Source organism: Musca autumnalis, unplaced genomic scaffold (genome assembly GCF_047663935.1).
Source record: "Musca autumnalis isolate F117 unplaced genomic scaffold, ASM4766393v1 scaffold_4, whole genome shotgun sequence".
Lineage (NCBI taxonomy): Eukaryota > Metazoa > Arthropoda > Insecta > Diptera > Muscidae > Musca > Musca autumnalis.
The window spans coordinates 62,820,730-62,841,799 of record NW_027411977.1 but is presented as its reverse complement, the minus strand read 5'-3'; the positions used below and the strand labels follow the sequence as shown (position 1 = coordinate 62,841,799).

The 21,070-nt window shown below is 30.6% G+C and overlaps 2 protein-coding genes across 6 annotated transcripts in view; one reads left to right on the top strand and one right to left on the bottom strand.

The window, feature by feature from the left end:
• RhoGEF64C (Rho guanine nucleotide exchange factor at 64C) overlaps positions 1-21,070 on the bottom strand; it is a 516,396-nt gene that overhangs the window by 464,177 nt on the left and 31,149 nt on the right. The gene's annotated exons all lie outside the window — the stretch shown is intronic.
• LOC141402963 (uncharacterized) lies at positions 11,134-11,424 on the top strand. Its single transcript, XM_073985089.1, has one exon. It carries the CDS (start codon positions 11,134-11,136, stop codon positions 11,422-11,424), a length of 291 nt encoding a protein of 96 aa, XP_073841190.1.

Here is a 21,070-nt window from a genome sequence, read left to right as displayed (position 1 = left end):
TGATCGTGGATTTAAAAAAAAATGTATTTTCTGATGACCGTGGATTTAAAAAAATGTATTTTCTGATGACCGTGTATTTTCAAAAAAACATTTTATAAAGATAGTGGATTTAAAAAAACTATTTTTTGAAAAATCCACGATCATCGTAAATTTTAAATTTAGATTTTTAATTATTTTATGATGGACGTGGATTTTTTAAATATTTGATTACGATCGTGGATTTTTTTTAAAATATTACATGATGATCTTTTAGTTTTTGAAAAATATTTTATGATGATCTCGGATTTTTTGAAAAATATTTTATGCTGATTTGGATTTTTTTAAATATTTTAAGATGATCGTGGATTTTTTAAACATTTGATTATGATCGTGGATTTTTTAAATATTTTATGGTGATCTTGGATTATTGGAAAAATATTTTATGATGATCTTGGATTTTTTTAAAAATATTTTTGATGATCGTGGATTTTTTTAAATATTTTATGATGATCTTGGATTGTTTGAAAAATATTTTACGATGATCGTGGATTTAAAAAAATGTATTTTCTGATGATGGTGGATTTTTTTAAATATTTTATGATGATCATGGATTTTTGAAAAATATTTTACGATGATCGTGGATTTAAAAAAATGTATTTTCTGATGACCGTGTATTTTCCAAAAAACATTTTGTAAAGACCGTTGAGTTTTCAAAAAAAAAAATTTTGAAAAATCCATCATCGTAAATTTTAAATTAAGATTTTTTAAATTATTTTATGTTTTTTTTTTTTTAATTTTATATGACGATTTTGGAGTTTTTGAAAAATATTTTATGATCTCGAATTTTTTGAAAAATATTTTATGATGACTTGAATTTTTTGAAAAATATTTCATGATGATCTTAGATTTTTTAAAACTGTTTTTGAAGATCGTGGTTTTTTTTAATATTTAAATATTGTATTTTTGAAAAAAATTGTATAATAATCTTGGATTTTTTGAAAAGTATTTCATGATGATCTTAAATTGTTTAAAAATCTTTTTGAAGATAGTGGATTCTTTTTAAATATTGTATGATGATCTTCGTATTTTTTGAAAAGTATTTTATGATGATCTTTGATTTTTTGAAACATATTTTATGATGATCGTGGATTTTTGGAAGAATATTTTATGATGATCGGGATTTTTAAATATTTGATTAATATCGTCGATTTTTAAAAGTATTTTATGGTGATCTTGGAGTTTTTGAAAAATAGAAAAACATCTTATGATGATTTTGGATTTTCTTAAAAAAATTTTTGAAGACAGACAAAAAATATTTGATGAACCGTGGATTTCCAAAAAAATATTTTATGATGATTTGGATTTTTTTTTAAATATTTTATGATGATCGTGGATTTTTTAAATATTTGATTATGATCGCGGATTTTTTTAATATTTGATTATGATCGCGGATTTTGTTAATATTTTATGATGATCTTGGATTTTTTAAAAATATTTTTGATGATCGTGGATTTTTTAAAAATATTTTATGATGATCTTTGAATTTTTTGAAAAATACTTTTAATGACCGTGGATGTGTTAAAAACTAATATTTCAAAAATTGTTTACGATGGTCTTATTTTTTAAAAATATTTTATGATGATCGTAGATTTTTCAAAAAAGGGTTAATGATGATCGTGGATTTTTCACGATGATCGTATATTTTGCAAAATTTGTTTACGATGACCATAGATTCTTCAAAAAATATTTTATGATGATCGTAGAATTTTCAATAAATATTTTATGATGATATGGATTTTTTTAAATATTTTATAATGATCGTGGATTTTTAAAATATTTGATTTTAATCGTAGATTTTTTAAATATTTGATTATAATGATTTAGTAATGATTTTTAACTTTTTTTAAATGTTTCTTGTGTTTTAGCAATCATATGATTGAATCTTCAAGTCTGGAGTATTCCGCACTGGCAGCCTGCAAAATTTACTGATCGCTACCAATATCATGATTTCATCCCGGCGAAGGGAATTAACAATTGGCTTTTCAGTTTTTGAAATGATGATTTTTCTAGTGAAAACCTGAACACTTTAAGCATCGAGTATTCTCATGTTAATAAGAATGATGCTCACTTTTCGGCTTTCCCAAAAAACACCAGAACAAAATATTTGAAAGCTGACAAATGTGTGATGATCAAATGTTTTTGATGATCGTGGATTTTTAAAGATATTTTATGATGATCTTTGGATTTTTGGAAAAATATTTTATGATGATATAGATTTTTTTGAAAAATATTTTTAATGATCGTCGATTTTTCAAAACAATTTTATGTTGATTTGGATTCTTTAAAAATATCATGATAGTAGATTTTCAAAAAAATATTTGATTATGATCGTGGGTTTTCAAAAAATTTTAGATATTTGATTATAATCGTCAATTTGCAAAAAATATTTGATTATGATCGTAGATTTCCAAAAAAATATTTGATTATGATCGTGGATTTGCAAAAAATATTTAATTATGATCGTGTATTTTCAAAAAATATTTGATTATGCTCGTGGGTTTTCAAAAATACTTGATTATGATCGTAGATTTTCAAAAAATATTTGATTATGTTCATGGATTTTTATAAAATATTTTATGATTATCGTGAATTTTTCAAAATATGTTTTGGATTTCGAAACTATACATGCAGAGAAGAGATATTGTAGGAGCAATCATATTCTAAGAGCAAAATAGTGTATTTTAAAAATCTGAAAATATATATTGTTTTTGCAGCAATATATTTTGTGACATTGTGTTTCCTAACACAAAATATATGGATGAAACAAAAATATATATTTTAACATTTTTAATATAAACTATTTTGATCTTTAGCCTATAGCCTCAGATGCTAGTGCTATTTTTATATAATTTTATTGTAATTTTTTATTATAATAAATAATTTTATAATTTTGAAATTAATTTTGTGTTAGCTTTCAGAGCCAAAACTCATAACTTCTAAAAGGTGCGCTAAGCGTTTATCATGGAAGCCATACAGATTGAGTGAACAAATATCCACCACTGTAAAAACAAATTGCATTTGAAGGAGAAAAAGTTCGAAGACAGGGAAGCCACTCCACACCCGATATGTCTGATAAGCCGCTACCAACGGCGAAACCGGTCACATATCGTCACCATAAATGCCCGAAGACGTAATCCACATGAAAATCGAGATTCGTTCTTTGATGGAATCTGTTACATAAAGCTAAAATACATGCTCTGGCAAGATTTCAAGCTTCTACGTTCAAAAATAACGATCCTATTCTATAAATGGCATTTCGGAAAATAGGATAACATTGCAGATTTTTTGGAAATGACGGATCCAAAAATCACGCTTGTACGCGGTTTCAGTTTCATTACTTACTCCCATTCTTACATGATTGATAATACCCAAAATACTCGCCCTCATAAGACTGATATTCTATAAAACAGTTTTTCATTTTATAACGTTTTTTGCTTCTCCTGTAAAGTTTGGTTTTTGTGGGTTACGTCTTCGGGCATTTATGGTGACGATATGGTGATTTTTAGGGTTCGAATCTTCGGCTTTCCCTTTTCACGTTCAAAAAATTATCGGTTATTAAACTCGACTCCAACGATAAATTAATTAAAATTTATATTAAAGAGATCTTCGCCCTGATAGGCAACATTTTCAAATATTTTTTTTTTTAAATCCAAAACTTATTTTGCAAATGTTCTGTTTGTTCTGACTGCAGTGTGATAAGTCTCCTACGCATCGATTAGGAAATAAAGATTAATCATGAGGTACTTAAACACTTTATCAAACTCAACACGGCTATAAATAAAATCAAGATACGAATGTTTTGGCTAATAGATGCTACTTTGGTCTACCTAAGCAGTTTACCAAATAACTTTCTACAAGGTAGCGACAGTACGCGTTCTTAAGAAGGGAGCCACAGTACTTGCGGAAAGGTTCATCTTGATACTCAAATATGATTTTTGCACAAGATAATATTGAAAAACTAATATAAGTTACAACCAGAATGGCCATCGTTGAATACCCTCTGAAACATGGTGTTAAGAACAACACATAAAATGCATTCAACTTTCCATGAATAATGTCAACTGCCAGTAAGTAACAAATGTCAACTAGATGCCACTAAAGATATATTTTTTATTTCAAATTATATGAATAGTGCTTTTTGTTCTTTATTATTTTTTAAAATGTTACCTAGCCAAACAAGTTTTAATAATTGAATGATAAATATTCTAAAACTAAGAAAATACTAACGGTGGCTGTGGCTTGTTATGCAAACTCTTAGCAGAGAACCTTCTAAAACACAGGCACACACACGATGATAACCATTTGAACAAAGAACCAACAAAATAGACAATATTCAAAATTAAAGTTGTTTCGAACAAAAAAAACCAAAAAACTCACAAACAAGAAAAATTAATTAATCATCGAATTAATACAGAAGTCAAAATGCGGCACTGGGACAGAAAACCTTAAAATGCAAAAGGTCAGCCAGAAAACAAAATACTGTTGTAAGAAGTCAAACATTTTCTATATAATGTAAATTCTAAACAGTGGAAACAAACACACACATATTTCTTATGAACTTTTAAGTCATTGGCCAGGGCAGTGGCAGCAGTTAAATAATTAAGAAACGAATAAAAAAGCAAACATTTCTTCATTGATTTAAAATATTGAAAATGATTTGAAATCGAAAAAGAAAAATAATCTTAAAACTGAATGTTAACACACCGAAACTGGTTCATTGCATAAATTACAACCGGTTGAGTTTGGTTTGGTTTTCAGGCGGCTGACTTCCAATTTCATTTCTCCCCAACACTACCACAAAAAAGCACCAATAACCAAAAAAAAAACAAGAAACATCATTAACACAATAAAATCAAAAACCTCCCCTCCAAAAGGTTTCAGGTTTGTGTTTCTTTCGATACGATTGCATGTGATGGCTCTCGAAAATCAAGAAACAAAAACACTTAAAAATTTTAACAAATTTTGCAATAAAACAAACGCTAACCTTTGCATCGATAACACTCACACAAAAACACGCTGTGGCATTTTCAAAATTAAATTTTTAAATACTTTTCAATGATATTGAAATAATGACTTAATGGCCGTTTTGTTGTTTCTTTTTTTCTCCTTCTAAATTTATTGCTTGTTTTGTTTTTTTTTTTTTTTTGGTCGAGATGCTTAAGACGTTTGCTAGACCTAGACTATCATTCGAATCGATTTGACCAGCATTTGAACACGTTTAACGATAAAATTGTTGCAGCTCAAATCATGTGTTTGATGAATTGTCAGATTAAGGTCGAGTTTCCAATGTGTTACTTTGTTGCTGAGGCGGAAGTTCAGCGTTTTTGTTGATGTTGTTGTTGTTGCTGCTGTGATTTCAATGCGTTTTTTAAGTGTTTTGAAATGGCAGTATAAGATGTCAAATAAATTACAAATTTTCTGCTGAACTTTAATCACGTAATGAACATTAGGTTGTACTTGAGAAAAAAAAAGTGATTTGTATTTTTTTTTCTCAGATTTATAGGTTTGTTCCGGTCATATCAAAATGGCTGCGGTATGAAAGAGTCGCCTTCACAGACAAACTGTAACAATCCGCCTCTAAAAATGAGGCTGAAGATGAACTTTAAAGATGATCCTCAAGCCTTTTGTAAAATAGTATCAAATCAGTCTCTATAGATGGGCCTCAGGTCCTCAAAGAGAAACTTGCGGCTCTGTTATAAAACACCTCACGTTTTTCGCTTTAAAAGGCGAGTTTATGAACAGCGGCTTCTGCTCGTTTATAAACACGGCCTTCAGCTCGTATTTAAAGAATGCTTCAGCTCGTTTATAATGCGGGCTTCATCTCGTATATAAAGACGGGTTTTAGCTTGCCATGTCAAAACGGCGGCGGGATAAAACAGTCGCCTTCACAGACAAACTGTAACAATCCGCCTCTAAAAATGAGGCTTAAGCTGAGCTTTAAACATGATCCTCAGCCTTTTGTAAATAGTATAAAATTCTTCTCTATAGATGAGCCTCAGGTCCTCAAAGAGCAACTTGAGGCTCTGTTATAAAACACCTCACGTTTTTCGCCTTAAAAGGCGAGTTTATGAACAGAAGCTTTTGCTCGTTTATAAAGACTTATAAAGGCTTCAGCTCGTATATAAAGAATACTTCAGCTCGTTTATAAAGCGGGCTTCATCTCGTAAAGAAGGTTTTTAGGTCGTCTATAAATGCACGCTTTATCTCGTCTATGAAGACGTGCTTTATCTCGTCTATGAAGACGTGCTTTAGCTGGTCTACAGAGACAAGCTTTAGCTCGTCTATAAAGACGTGCTTTAGCTCGTGACGTGATTTAGCTCTTCTATAAAGACGTGCTAAGGCTCCTCTACAAAGACGTGCTTAAGCTCGTCTATAAAGACGTGCTTTAGCTCGTCCATAAAGACGTGATCTAGCTCGTCCATAAAGACGTGCTTTATCTCGTCAATAAAAACATACTTTAGCTCGTCCATTAGGACGTGCTTCAGCTCGTCTATTAGGACGTTCTTTAGCTCGTCTATAAAGACAAGCTTGGGCTAGTTTATAAAGACGTGCTTTAGCTCGTCTATAAAGACGTGTTTTAGCTCGTCTATAAAGACAAGCTTCGGCAAAGACGTGCTTCTGCTCGTCTATAAACACGTGCCGTGCTTCAGCTCGTCTACAGAGCCGTGCTTCAGCTCGTCTATATAGAGGTGTTTCAGCACGCCTATAGAGATGTATTTCAGCCCGTCTACAGAGACGTGCTTTAGCTTGTCAACAGAGACGTGCTTCAGCTTGTCAACAAAGACGTGCTTCAGCTTGTCAACAGAGACGTGCTTTAGCTCGTCTATAGAGGCGTGCTTCAGCTCGTCTATAGAGACGTGCATGAGCTCGTCTATAAAGACGTGCTTCAGCTCATCTATCGAGACGTGCTTCAGCTCATCTATAGAGACGTGCTTCAGCTCGTCTATAGAGACGTGCTTCAGCTCTTCTATAGAGACGTACTTAAGCTCGTTAATAGAGACGTTCTTAAGCTCGTTTATAGAGACGTACTTAAGCTCGTCTATAGAGAAGTGCTTCAACTCGTCTATAGAGACGTGCTTCAGCTCGTTTATAGAGACGTGCTTTAGCTCGTCTATAAAAACGTGCTATAGCTCGTCTATAAACACGTGCTTTAGCTCGTCTATAAAGACGTGATTTAGCTTTTCTATAAAGATGTTCTTTAGCTCATCTATAAAGACGTGCTTTAGCTCGTCTATAAAGGCGTGTTTTAGCTCGTCTCTAAAGACGTGCTTTAGCTCGTCTATCAATACGTGTTTAGCACGTCCATAAAGACGTACTTTAGTTCGTATATAAAGACGTGCTTTAGCTCGTTTATAAAGACATGCTTTAGCTCGTCTATAAAGACGTGCTTTAGCTCGTCTATAAAGACGTGCTTTAGCTCGTCTATAAAGACGTGCTTTAGCTCGTCTATAAGGACGTGCTTTAGCTCGCCTATAAAGACGTGCTTTAGCTCGTCTATAAAGACGTGCTTAAGCTCGTCTATAAAATCGTGATTTAGCTCGTCTATTAAGACGTGCTTAAGCTCGTATATAGAGACGTGCTTCAGCTCGTCTAAGCTTCAGCTTGTCTAAAGAAACGTGCTTCAGCTCGTCTATAGACACTTGCTTCAGCTCGTCTACAGAGACGCGCTTCAGCTCGTCTATAGAGACGCGCTTCAGTTCGTCTATAGAGACGTGCTTCAGCTCGTCTATAGAGACGTGCTTCAGCTCGTCTATAGAGACTTGCTTCAGCTCGTCTATAGAGACGTGCTTCAGCTCGTCTGCAGAGACGCCCTTCAGCTCGTTTATAGAGACGCGCTTCAGTTCGTCTATAGAGACGCGCTTCAGCTTGTCTAAAGAAACGTGCTTCAGCTCGTCTATAGACACGTGCTTCAGCTCGTCTACAGAGACGCGCTTCAGCTCGTCTATAGAGACGCGCTTCAGCTCGTCTATAGAGACGCGCTTCAGTTCGTCTAAAGAGACGCGCTTCAGCTCGTCTATAGAGACGTGCTTCAGCTCGTCTATAGAGACGTGCTTCAGCTCGTCTATAGAGACGTGCTTCAGCTCGTCTATAGAGACGTGCTTCAGCTCGTCCACAGAGATGTGCTATAGAGACGTGCTTTAGCTCGTCTATCCAAACGTGCTTTATCTCGTCTATAAAGACGTGCTTTAGCTCGTCTATCAAAACGTGCTTTAACTCGTCTAGAAAGACGTACTTTAGCACTTCCATAAAGACGTGATTTAGCTCGTCTATAAAAACGTGCTTTAGCTCGTTTATAAAGATCTGCTTCAGCACACGAGTTTAAGTTGGTATACACTTGATTTTCTTCATCCATAAAGACGGGCTTCAGCTCGTCTACAAGGACGCATTTTATGTCGTCTATAAAAGCGTGCTTCATCTCGTATGTAAAGATGTACTTCAGCTCGTCTATGGAGACGTGCTTCAGCTCGTCTATAGAGACGCGCCTCAGCTCGTCTATAGAGACGCGCCTCAGCTCGTCTATAGAGACGCGCCTCAGCTCGTCTATAGAGACGCGCCTCAGCTCGTCTATAGAGACGTGCTTCAGCTCGTCTATAGAGACGTGCTTCAGCTCGTCTATAGAGACGTGCTTCAGCTCGTCTATAGAGACGTGCTTCAGCTCGTCCACAGAGATGTGCTATAGTGATGTGCTTCAGCTCGTCTATAAAGACGTTCTTCACCTCATCTACTAAGCGCGTCTATGGAGACTTGCTTCAGCTCGTCAATGGAGAAGTGCCTTAGCTCGTCTATGGAGACGTGCTTCAGCTCGTCAATGGAGACGAGCTTCAGCTCGTCAATGGAGACGTGCCTTAGCTCGTCTATTGAGACGTGCTTCAGCTCGTCAATGGAGACGAGCCTTAGCTCGTCTATGGAGACGTGCTTCAGCTCGTCTATAAAGACAAGCCTTTGTTCGTGCTTTAGTACATATACATATACTCGTATTGAGAAAAGCTGCAGCTCGTCTACAGAAAATAAGTTAAATTTGGTTTTTTCTATAAAGAAGAGCTTTTTGCTGTCTATATATACGTGCTTTTGTTCATCTATAAAGACGTCCGTTTCTGCTTAAAGTGTGTAGCGGCTTCTGATAAACAGTGATTGTATCGTTTCTTTGAACAAAATGTTTCCTTTTGAATCGATTCTTAATAACTTCAGCACACTTGATATTGATCGTTTTGCATTTTTCATAAATAACTTTGTCAATCAAGCTTTTTCTATTTATAGTCATGCTGCTGCTTGTAACAGGAGATATGATTAAAAAACAAAATAGATCTCTGGTTGCAAAAACAAAATACGAAACAACTTTAGATTACAATATTCACTTCTGACTAGAAAAGTGAGTGAGTGAGTGAGTGAGTGAGTGAATGACTAGCTGGTAAACCCACCATCCATGAATAAAGTTGTGTGGATTATAATGACTACAAGGTGCTGTTGCTGCGGCTACTCCCCGGAAATATCTGCTCACAACTTTTTATTTATCATTTTTGTATGTTTTTTTTTTTGCTCTCAAATAGCCATTGCGGCACGAAAACTACCAAAAGCAGCTACATTTCATGCTTGGCTTTAGCATTTTTTTTGTTTTAATTAAATGCAAATGAAGTAATGCCAGTATAATTGGTTCAGATGCTAATTTACTTTCTGTACTAAACCGCTCTGCTGTATATATGGCTAGTGCTCGAGGTATTTACTCTGATAATGTTGGGGTGTTGCTTTTGTTATAGTTGTTAGTGTTGGATTTTAGTTTTCTAGTTGGTGGTTTTCATTCAAGGAATACCAAACTGAAAATAAAAAACAAATTCCGTTACCATAGATTTGTGTTAATTTAAAAATTACAAATTAAATATCTAAGTATGTAGCTTGCGGACTGGGCAGCTTTGTGTGTTGGTGCAAAAATCACGCACATAGCTAAACCGAAGGAAAAAAATGGCATACATCAAAAGCAAATATTGAGATAAATTGTATGTGTTTATTTTAACAGGTGAGAATGAAACGCATACATACATAATTGAAATATGTGTATGTGTACAGTGGGGAAATCTTTTAGCAATGTGGGATTAAAATATTTTAAAAAAGAGGTTTATAAAACAAAAGCTCTGTAACTTTTTGCTTATAAATAGTTGACAAATATAATAAAGATGTGATTTATTACTTTTAACCAGAACTTTAATTATCTGAAGGCATAGCGCCAGTATAATGCAAAGGCAGATATGCTGTATTGCATACTGTGGGCTTGAAAATCCCGGAAAATATTGATGGTTAAACCCCTTGAGATAATTTCCTGAATATTTTAGCCATGTAGAACTTCTCTATAAGTTGCGTCGCACTATATTCTAATCGTTATGGAGAATAGGCTGTAAGAAGGAGGTCCCATATCGTTCATCTTACAAGAAAATGGGGCAGCAGGTTAAAATGAATATACATATCTCCCCTTTTTACCAACTAGAATGTCCTTTGGAAATATTTATTTTACAGTAAAAGTCATTATATAGATTTTTTCGTCGATATACTCGCATATTGATGTGGCGTATTTTTAAAATCATTTAAACACATTTAAAAACGTAAACAAATAAAATATTGTCTCAGTATTCCAGAAAGGCAAAACGCACCAGAAATAAATTCTTATTGCCTAATGGCAATAAGAGTCTCTTTAACAGCTGTCTGAGAGATTAAAAAAGTTACAACACCATTAGGAATTTTTCTCAATAAATAAAAATGCACAAAACGGATTACCTGGAGGTAAAATGTGGAAATGTACAATAAGAATATTTCCCATAGGCAATTTGAACTCATCGCACCACTAATAAAAATGTATGCACGTGCACAAATTTTACATATTACGCAAAAAAGGAACAAAAAATCCAAAAAAGGACGACCTATCCCTATACACCATAGCTTCCTCTGAAGCAGGTAGTTTGTTTACCTGCTTCAGAGGAAGCTATGAAATTGAAATGTATAAAAAATCTGAATACATTGATAGGCAAGCATCATTCCTTTGTTGGACATCAAAAACACAACATATAACTAACCCTACCTGCTACAAAAAAAAACCACTCCGACAAAATGTCTTCATCAAAAGCCTCGGTCACCTATACTCTTTTCCTGTATCGTGAAGAATTACAACGTCGTGAAGTGAGGCATCTGAATTTAAATAAAACAAAATTTCTACTTACCGACGAATTGATATCGAATGGTGTACGCAACTTAAAGGATTGCTCCAAGTCGGATTTACGAGCTATATCCCGCGAACTGATGTTCAAGAAGAAACTGCAACGCAACATACGTCGCATACACAAACTACAAAAACTGGGCATACAAAATGCCGATCCCAAGTCGCAGACTACAAAACTTTAATTTTTACAAATTATTTGTATGTTATTATTTCGAAATATGTTGATAATTTATTAAGCAGTTTAAGAGAATTATTTAAAAATTTATATTTAAGAAAAAAAGAAAAAAATTATTAATAAAAAATATGAAAAATTTTACACGATGTTTTTTTAATTTTCCATAGCCAGTAAAAATTTGGAAGTCACATGAGGCGAATAAGGCATTACAATAACCGATTAACTGCATTATAATATATAATATATGAAAAGCATTACACGAACGTTTTTTTTTTTAATTTTCCATAGCCACCAAAACTTTGGGAGTTACATAAGACAAACTATAATCGATGAACTGCATTATAAGAAGGCAGAATAATATATATTCTTGGCTTTTCGAAAAATACTTTTAAAAAATCCACGTATTGGGGGCTACTTGAAAAATATTTTTAAAAAAATTCACAGATTGGTGGCTACTTGAAAAAATATTTTTAAAAAATACACATATTGTTGGTTACATGAAGAATTATTTAAAAAAAATCCACATATTGTTGACTATTTGAAAAAATATATTTTTTTAAATTCACGTATAGTTGGTAAAGTGAAAAAATATTTTTCAAAAAAGCCAAGTACTGTTGGCTACTTGGGAAAATATTTAAAAAAAAAATCAAGTATTATTGGCTACGTAAAAATATGATTAAAAAAATTAACGCAGCGAAAAAATATTGTTTAAAAATTTTTTGGCTACTTGAAAAAACATTTGCTTAAAAAATCCACGTGATGCTGGCTACTTGAAAAATATATTTTAAAAAATCCACGTATTTTTGGCCAATGAAAAAATATTTTTTTAAATATTCATGTATTATTGGCTACTTGAAAAATCAATTGTTAACACCAAGTATTGTTGGCTATTGAAAAAAAAAATATAAAAATATTTTTTTACGCCACGTATACGTTTTTTCAAAAAAATCCAAGTAGTGGAAAATACTTTTTAAAAATCCATATATTGAAAAAAAAAAACTTTTTAAAAAATCAAAATGTTTTAAAAAATATTAGAAAAATATTTTTTAAAAATATTGGAAAAATATTTTTTGAAAAATCCAAATCCAAATCCAAAAATTATATTTAACAAAATCCAGCTATTGGAAACATATTTTTTATAAAATCCAAGTATTGGGAAAATATTTTTTAAAAAATTCACGTATTGGAAAAACATTTCTTAAAAAATCCATGTATTAGAAAAATATTTTCTAAAAAATTCAGGTATTAGAAAAATATTTTTTAAAAAATCCACGTGTTGGAAAAATATTTTTTAAAAAATACACATATTTTAAAAATATTTAAAAAAAAAAATCCACGTATTGGAAAAATGTTTTATTTAATCCACGTATTGGAAAAATATTTATTTTAAAAATCCATGTTTGGAAAATATTTTTTAAAAAAACTACGAATAGGAAAAATATTATTTAAATAAAAAATCCACATATTGTAAAAATATATGTTTTAGAATTTTTTTTAAAACCACGTATTAGAAACATATTTTTTAAAAACTCCCGTATGGAAAAAATATTTTTTAAAAATCCAAACATTTGATTTTTTTTTTAAATTCACGTATTGGAAAATTATTTCTTAAAAAATCCGCGTATGGAAAAAATATTTTTTAAAAATCCAAATATTTGAATTCCACGCATTGGAAAAATATTGTTTACAAAAATCCACGTACTGGAAAAATATTTTTTAAAAAATTCACTTATTGGAAAAATATTGTTTAAGAAATCTGCGTATTGAAAGCATATCTTTTAAAAAATCCACGTATTGGAAAAATATTTTTAAAGCAAAAATTTACGTATTGGAAAAATGTTATTTTAAAAAATTCAAGTATTGGTATTTTTTTGGTACTGGATTGGATATTTTTTGTAAAAAACGACTTATGGAAATATATTTTTTAAAATCCACGTATTGGAAAAATATTTTTTAAATAAATCAGGGTGATGGAAATATATTTTTTTTAAATTCACTTATTGGAAAAATATTTAAAAAACACGTATTGTATTCACGTATTGGATTTTTTTAAATTCACGTACTCGAAAAATATTTTTAAAAATCCTCGTATTGGAAAAATATTTTTAAAAAATCCAGATATTGGAAAAATATTTTTATATAAAATCCACGTATTGGAAACATATTTTTTATAAAATCCATGTATTGGAAAATATTTTTTTTTAAAAATCCATGTATTGTAGAACTATTTTTAAAAAATCCACGTATTGGATTTTTTTTTTAAAAATCCGCGTATTGGAAACTTTTTTTTTAAATCCACATATTGGAAAATATTTTCTAAAAAAATCCACATATTGGAAAAATATTTTATAAAAAATCCACGTATTGGAAAAATGTTTTCTAAAAAATTCACATTTTGAAAAAATACTTTTTAAAAAATTCACGTAGTGGAAAAAAATCTTTTAAAAAATCCGCGTATTGGAAAAATATTTATTAAAAAATCCACGTATTGGAAAAATATTTTCTAAAAAATCCACATATTGGAAAATATTTTCTAAAAAATCCACGTATTAGAAAATTATTTTCTAAAAAATTCAAATATTGGAAAAATATTTTTTAAAAAATTCAAATATTGGAAAAATATTTTTTAAAAAATAAATCTTGTAAAATACCGCGTATTGGAAAAATATTTTTTAAAAAATGCACATATTGGATAAATATTTTTTAAAAAATCCATGTATTGGAAAAATATTTTTTAAAAAAATCCACGTATTGGAAAAATAATTTTTAAAAAGTCCACGTATTGGAAAAATATTTTTTTAAAAAATCCACATATTAGAAAAATATTTTTTAAAAAATCCACGTATTGGAAAAATATTTCTTAAAAAATCCAAGTATTAGGAAAATATTATGAAAAAAATTAACGTATTGGAAAAATATTTTCTAAAAAATTCACATATTGGAAAAATATTTTTTGAAAAATCAACATATTGGAAAAATATTTTTAAAAAATCCACATATTGGAAAAATATTTCCTAAAAAAATCACATATTAAAAAATCCACGTATTGGAAAAATGTTTTTTAAAAAATACACAAATTGGAAAAATTATTTTTAAAAAACATGTGGAATATGTGGAAAATACATATTGGAAAATACTTTTTAAAAAATTCAAATATTGGAAAAATATTTTCCAAAAAATGCACGTATTGGAATAATATTTTCTAAAAAAATCACATTTTGAAAAAATACTTTTTAAAAAATTCACGTAGTGGAAAAAATCTTTTAAAAAATCCGAATATTGGAAAAATATTTATTAAAAAATGCGCGTATTTAAAAAATATTTATTAAAAAATCCGCGTATTGGAAAAATATTTATTAAAAAATCCACGTATTGTAAAATTATTTTCTAAAAAATCCACGTATTAGAAAAATATTTTCTAAAAAACTCTCATATTGGAAAAATATTTTCTAAAAAATTGACATATTGGAAAAATATATTTTAAAAAAAATACAAGTATTGGAAAAAATCTTGTAAAATACCGCGTATTGGAAAAATATTTTTTAAAAAATTCACATAGTGGAAAAATATTTTTTAAAAAATGCACATATTGGAAAATTGTTATTAAAGAATCCACATATTGGAAAAATGTTTTTAAAAAATCCACATAGTGGAATAATCCACATATTGGAAACATTTTTTCTAAAAAATGTTCGTATTGGAAAAATATTTTCTAAAAAATGCTCGTATTGGAAAAATATTTTCTAAAAAATTCACATATTGAAAAAATATTTTTTAAAAAATTCACGTATTGGAAAAAAATGTTTTAAAAAATCCACGTATTGGGAAATATTATCTAAAAAATACACATATTGGAAAAACATTTTCTAAAAAATCCACGTATTAGAAAAATATTTTCTAAAATATTCACATATTAGAAAAATATTTTTTAGAAAATCCACGTAAAGAAAAAAATCTTTTTGGCAAATATTGGAAAATATTTTCTAAAAAATCCACGTATTGGGAAATATTATCTAAAAATACACATATTGAATTTTTTTTTTTTAAAAATCCACGTGTTGGAAAAATATTTTTAAAAAAATCCACGTATTGGAAAAATATTTTTTAAAAAATCCACGTTTTGGAAAAATATTTTTAAAAAATCCACGTATTGGAAAAATATTTTTTAAAAAATCCACGTTTTAAAAAATATTTTTTAAAAAATTCACATATTGAAAAAATATTTTTAAAAAAATCCACGTATTGGAAAAAAGCCCTTTAAAAAATCCGCGTATTTAAAAAAAAACACGTATTGGAATTTTTTTTTTTTTAAAAATCCAGGTAATGGAAGAACATTTTTTTTTTAAATCCACCTATTCACAAATATTTTTTAAGAAATCCAAATATAAAACAAAATTCAATTAATCAAAAAAAAAAAAAATTTTTTTATAAAAAATTCAAGTATGTATTGGAAAAATAATTTTTAAAAAATCCAAATTTAAAAAAAAAAGTTATAAAAAATCCACGTATCGGAAAAATATTTTTTAAAAAAATCCACTTTTTAAAAAAGCCAAATATTTTCAAATATCCAACATTAAAAAAAATATTTTTTTAAACATCCAAATATTAAAAAAAAATTTTCTTAAAAAATGTAGGTATAAAAAAATATTTTTTTTTAAAATCCAAATATAAAAAAATTATTTGTAAAAAATCAACGCATTGCAAAAAATAATTAAAAAAAATCCCAGTATTGGAATTTTTTTTAAAAATCCACGTATTGGAAAAATATTTGTTAAAACATCCACGCATTTGAGAAATATTATTTTAAAAACTCCACATATGGGAAATATTTTCTAAAATTTCACATATTGGAAAAATATTTTTTAAACAAAACACGTATTAAAACTCCACATATGGAAAATATTTTCTAAAATTTCACATATTGGAAAAATATTTTTTAAACAAAACACGTATTGGAAAAATTCTTTTTAAAAAATCCAAATATTAAAAAAAAAACATTTTATAAAAAATCCACGTATTGGAAAAATAGTTTTTTTAAAAAATCCAAAAATATTTTATAAAAAATCCAAATTAAAAAAAAAAAATGAAAATCCAAATATTAAAAAATATTTTGTAAAAATCCACGTATGGCAAAAATATTTTTTTAAAAATCCATGTATGGGAAAATTTTTTTTTAAAAGTCCACGTATGGGAAACATTTTTTTAAAAATATCCGCGTATGGGATTTTTTTTTAAAATATCCACGTATTGGAAAAATAAATCCACGTTTGATTTTTGTTTTTTAAATCCAGTTATAAAAAAATTATTTTTTACAAAAATCCACGTTTTGGTCGCTATTTAAAAAAATATTTTTTAAAACATCCACGTATAATGTTTTTAAATCTACGTCTGGAAAATATTAAAAAAAAACACTTATTATATTTTTATTTTCAAAAATCCACGTTTTGATGGATACATTAAAAATATTTTTAAAAAAATCCACGTTTGAAAATATTAAAAATATCCACGCATTGTTGGATACTTTTGACAATAATGGCGATGGATTTAAGCATCAATTCATTCTGTTTTTGCATTTACATTTCAAATAAGTTAATTTCATTAAAAACATCGAATTAGAAAATAATGTTTCTTAAATTTCCATTATATCTGTTTAACATCTGTTTGCTGCTATTAACTGCGTTTTCCACACAATCTATGACATGCATTTCTGGGCAATTTTTATTGTCATTATCTTTAGAAAATTACCCAATAGAAAAATTTCCCCAAAACTTGCTTAAATTTGTACTAATTTTAACAATTTCTTTGAACAATGTCAAACCATGCATCAGTCAATGTCATGCTGTGATTTTTTTGTGTTTTTCTTCATCTTCTTCTTAAATTCCAATTAGCAAGAAATCAAGTCAAGTTTCTGGGAAATTTCCATACTAAATACCTATACTAGATACATATATATGGCAACATGGACATTTATATTTAGATTTTAGGTCAAATGCCAGTCTTAATTAAATTTCAATATGTAACATGTACAACAAATCCTTTTTCTCATTGTTCCACACTTTGAAAATGTGCTTGTGAAATGTTTAAGTTTGATGGAATGAAGGGAAAAGGTAGCTCCTGCACCTCCTTTCTCTATCCTAAAAACTCCAAAAAAAATCAGTTGTTGAGACAGATGTTTTTGTATACTTTTTTTTTCTTTACTATTACAGTGATTATTGATTTCCTCTCTTTTCTTTTTTTTTCTATTCATTGTTTTCAAACTTGACACAGTTCAGACATAAACTGTGAAAATTAACACTTAAATTTCACTAAAGGTTTAGGAAAATTTCAAATGTTCAAATAATAAAAACGTAGTTGTTGTTGCTGCAGGTTTATGGCAATAAGAATATGTATAGCAAAGCGGTTTACAATTGACTTTCCAGTTGCTGCAAGCCATTGTTCCAATTGGATGCAATCCCATACACCAGAACAGGTAATGAATGCAAAATGAACAGATGTTCAACCAATTTGAAGGAATGGAAACATTTCTTATAGGCAAAAATTCCAGTGAATTTCACAATTCGACCAAACAGCTGCATAATTAGCCGTGGCAATAAGAATATTGTAGGGTTTTAGGCACACGTACATACCTACACATTAATGAACAAATATTTTAGGTAATTTTTGTAATGAATGACATTTTATAGAGATTTAAAAAGTTGGCAAAAGGCTCAGAGACAAGCATTTAATTATCTACAAAATGCTTAGCAGTATAAATGTACGTCCATATATTTCAACACATAATAAAATATTGGATTAAGGCAAACTGATAATACCCTTTCCATGTAGTGGTGGTTATATAAATTATGGCAACATTCCGAATCATGTATAAAACGGAAATCACCACAAAAAGAAATAAATGTAATCTTTTTAAATTGCTGGCAATATCCAGTTTCTTCACCTCTAATGTTGACGAATTAAAAACAATTAAATTTGCAAACAAAAAACATCAACTGCTGCTTGGTGCTAACCTTTCAAATTATTTTTTTGTCTTGCTTGCTACTCATCCCAAAAACAAAAAGTTGAAAAGAAGATCAATATAATTAAAACTTAATAAACGGCATCCATTCACGTTTAGTATCCAGTTAAAACTCATTAAACCAACAACAACAGCAACAACACCAAGTTTTGCTGCTGCTCGTTCAAACTGACACTATCAAATGATGTCATCTGAAGACCAACAACCTTCGCAGTGGTAAGAAGATAATCGGTAACATTTCTATCTATCAGCCCTCCCAAGAAACAAAGCAACAGCCAAAACAATACGAATGATTAGTAACAAACAAAAAGCGACAACAACAACAAACATTGAACATTCTTATTATTTTCTGTGGCCAAGCGTGTAAACACAAATGAAATGAATCTTCTTTAGTTGTTTCCCATTTTTGGGTGGAGGATCGAAAAAAAGCAAAACAAAAGACTACATAGAGAAGAAGAAATGTTACTGCTGTTATGGCCATAAGCCAAGCTAGTGTGTGCTGGAACACTCGCTCACAAAATATGTAAATTATAGCTTAGTCGTCGTCAGCGGCATAGACCGACCAACTACAGAGACCGTGAATAAGACCAACACAACCACTACCTTACATCATTATGACCCAATCTTAGTATAATTTTTTCCTATTCTTACTACTATTGCCTAAGGTTAGTGGTGAATGTTATAGGTAGCAATGTTTGATAAGGAGGGGAAGCGCATTTTGATCATTAGAATATTTTCAGTTATTTTTTTCTTTCTTACATATGACCATGACCAAAGCAATCGCTGAAATGTTCTAATATGAAAACAATAAAAGTCAACAAAAAAACAGTTTCAACCAAAAGTAGCTGTGGCATGTTAATGAAAATTTCAAATAAAGATTCGAATTAAAAAGAAAGAAAAAAAGAGTTCAAGAAAGAAGTGTGAATAAATAGAATTTATGTTTATATGGGTGAATGTCGATGTGAAAGTTGGGAAAATATTAGAATAGAATCTTGTGATCAATAGTAATGTAATAGACTGAACAAGAAATCTTCCATTGACGCCTTTTTTACAGAGAAAATAATTCACTTACTTACTTAGCTGGCCTTTTACAGAACATTTGTTCCATAAGCCGAACTAAGAAAAAATCTCCAATCCTCTCTGTTTGCTGCTGTATTTTCCCAATCTGGGATATGTAGCTTTGTGATATCTCGTTTTACTTGTTCGCTCCAACGAAGCTTTGGCCTTCCAGATCTGCGAGAACCTCCATGCGGCCCGTATTTATACGCCTTTTTAGCGGGTTCATCATCACTCATTCTTATAACATGGCCTAGCCATCGCAATCGTTGTATCTCGATTCGTTCAACTATATTGATGTCATTGTATAGTTGATACAGCTCGATGTTCATACGACGCCGATATTCGCCGTCAACATAGATTGGCCCGTAGATCTTTCGAAGAATTTTTCTCTCAAACACACAAAGCACTGCCTTATCTGCTTGAGCAAGTACCCATGCTTCGGAACCATACATTAGCACGAGTAGTATCAGTGTTTTGTACAGTGTTATTTTTGTTTGACGAGAGGTGGCTTTATTCCTAAACTGCTTACTCAGCCCAAAGTAGCATCTGTTAGCCAACACTATTCTTCTTCGTATTTCACAACTGATGTTATTTGTTGTGTTTATGGCGGTGCCGAGGTAGACGAAGTCCTTTACTACCTCAAAATTATAGGTACCAACATTCACAGATGGTGCGGTGTTTATGGACATATTACGCGTCGATACCATCAACTTGGTTTTTACGCCGTTTACTGCCAGACCAACTTTAGCAGATTCTCTTTCGACTTTTGCAAAGGTGTCAGTTACCTCCTTTACCGATCGACCCATGATGTCAATGTCGTCGGCATAAGCCAGTAACATGTGGCTGTTCGTGTATATCGTTCCATTTCTTTTGACCTTCGCGTCTCGTATGACCTTTTCCAGCAGGATGTTGAATAGATCACACGACAGGCCGTCTCCTTGTCTGAAACCTCTTTTGGTAGTAAACTCTTCGGAGAGGTTCTTTCCAATTTTAACTGAGGATCTCGTCTCAGTTAATGTCATTCTACAAAGTCGAATGAGCTTTGAAGGAATACCAAAATCAGACATGGCTTGGAACACCTTTGAACGTATAGGGCTGTCGAATGCTGCTTTATAATCGACGAAAAGGTGGAAGGTGTCGATCTGCATTTCTTGGGTCTTTTCCAGGATTTGTCTCAAGGTAAATATCTGGTCAATGGTGGATTTGCCAGGTCTAAAGCCGCACTGATAGGGTCCAATAATTTCATTGACCATAGGCTTTAGTCTCTCACACAATATGCCAGATACTATCTTATATGCAATAGGGAGCAGACTTATGCCCCTATAATTGGAGCACACAGTCTTATCACCCTTCTTGTGGACTGGACATAGGATGCTCACGTTCCAATCGTCGGGTACGCGTTCTTCCTGCCAGATGGTGCTAACTAGCTGATGCATACACCTTATCAGCGTGTCGCCTCCGGTTTTGAACAGCTCGGCTGGTAGGCCATCTGCTCCTGCCGCCTTATTATTCTTCAGCCGGTTTATTGCTGTCCTTACCTCATCTTGGCTGGGCGGTATATATTCAATACCATCATCTG

Coding starts and splice junctions, on each gene's coding strand:
- LOC141402963 (XM_073985089.1), top strand. CDS start 11,134: ATGTCTTCATCAAAAGCCTCGGTCACCTATACTCTTTTCCTGTATCGT.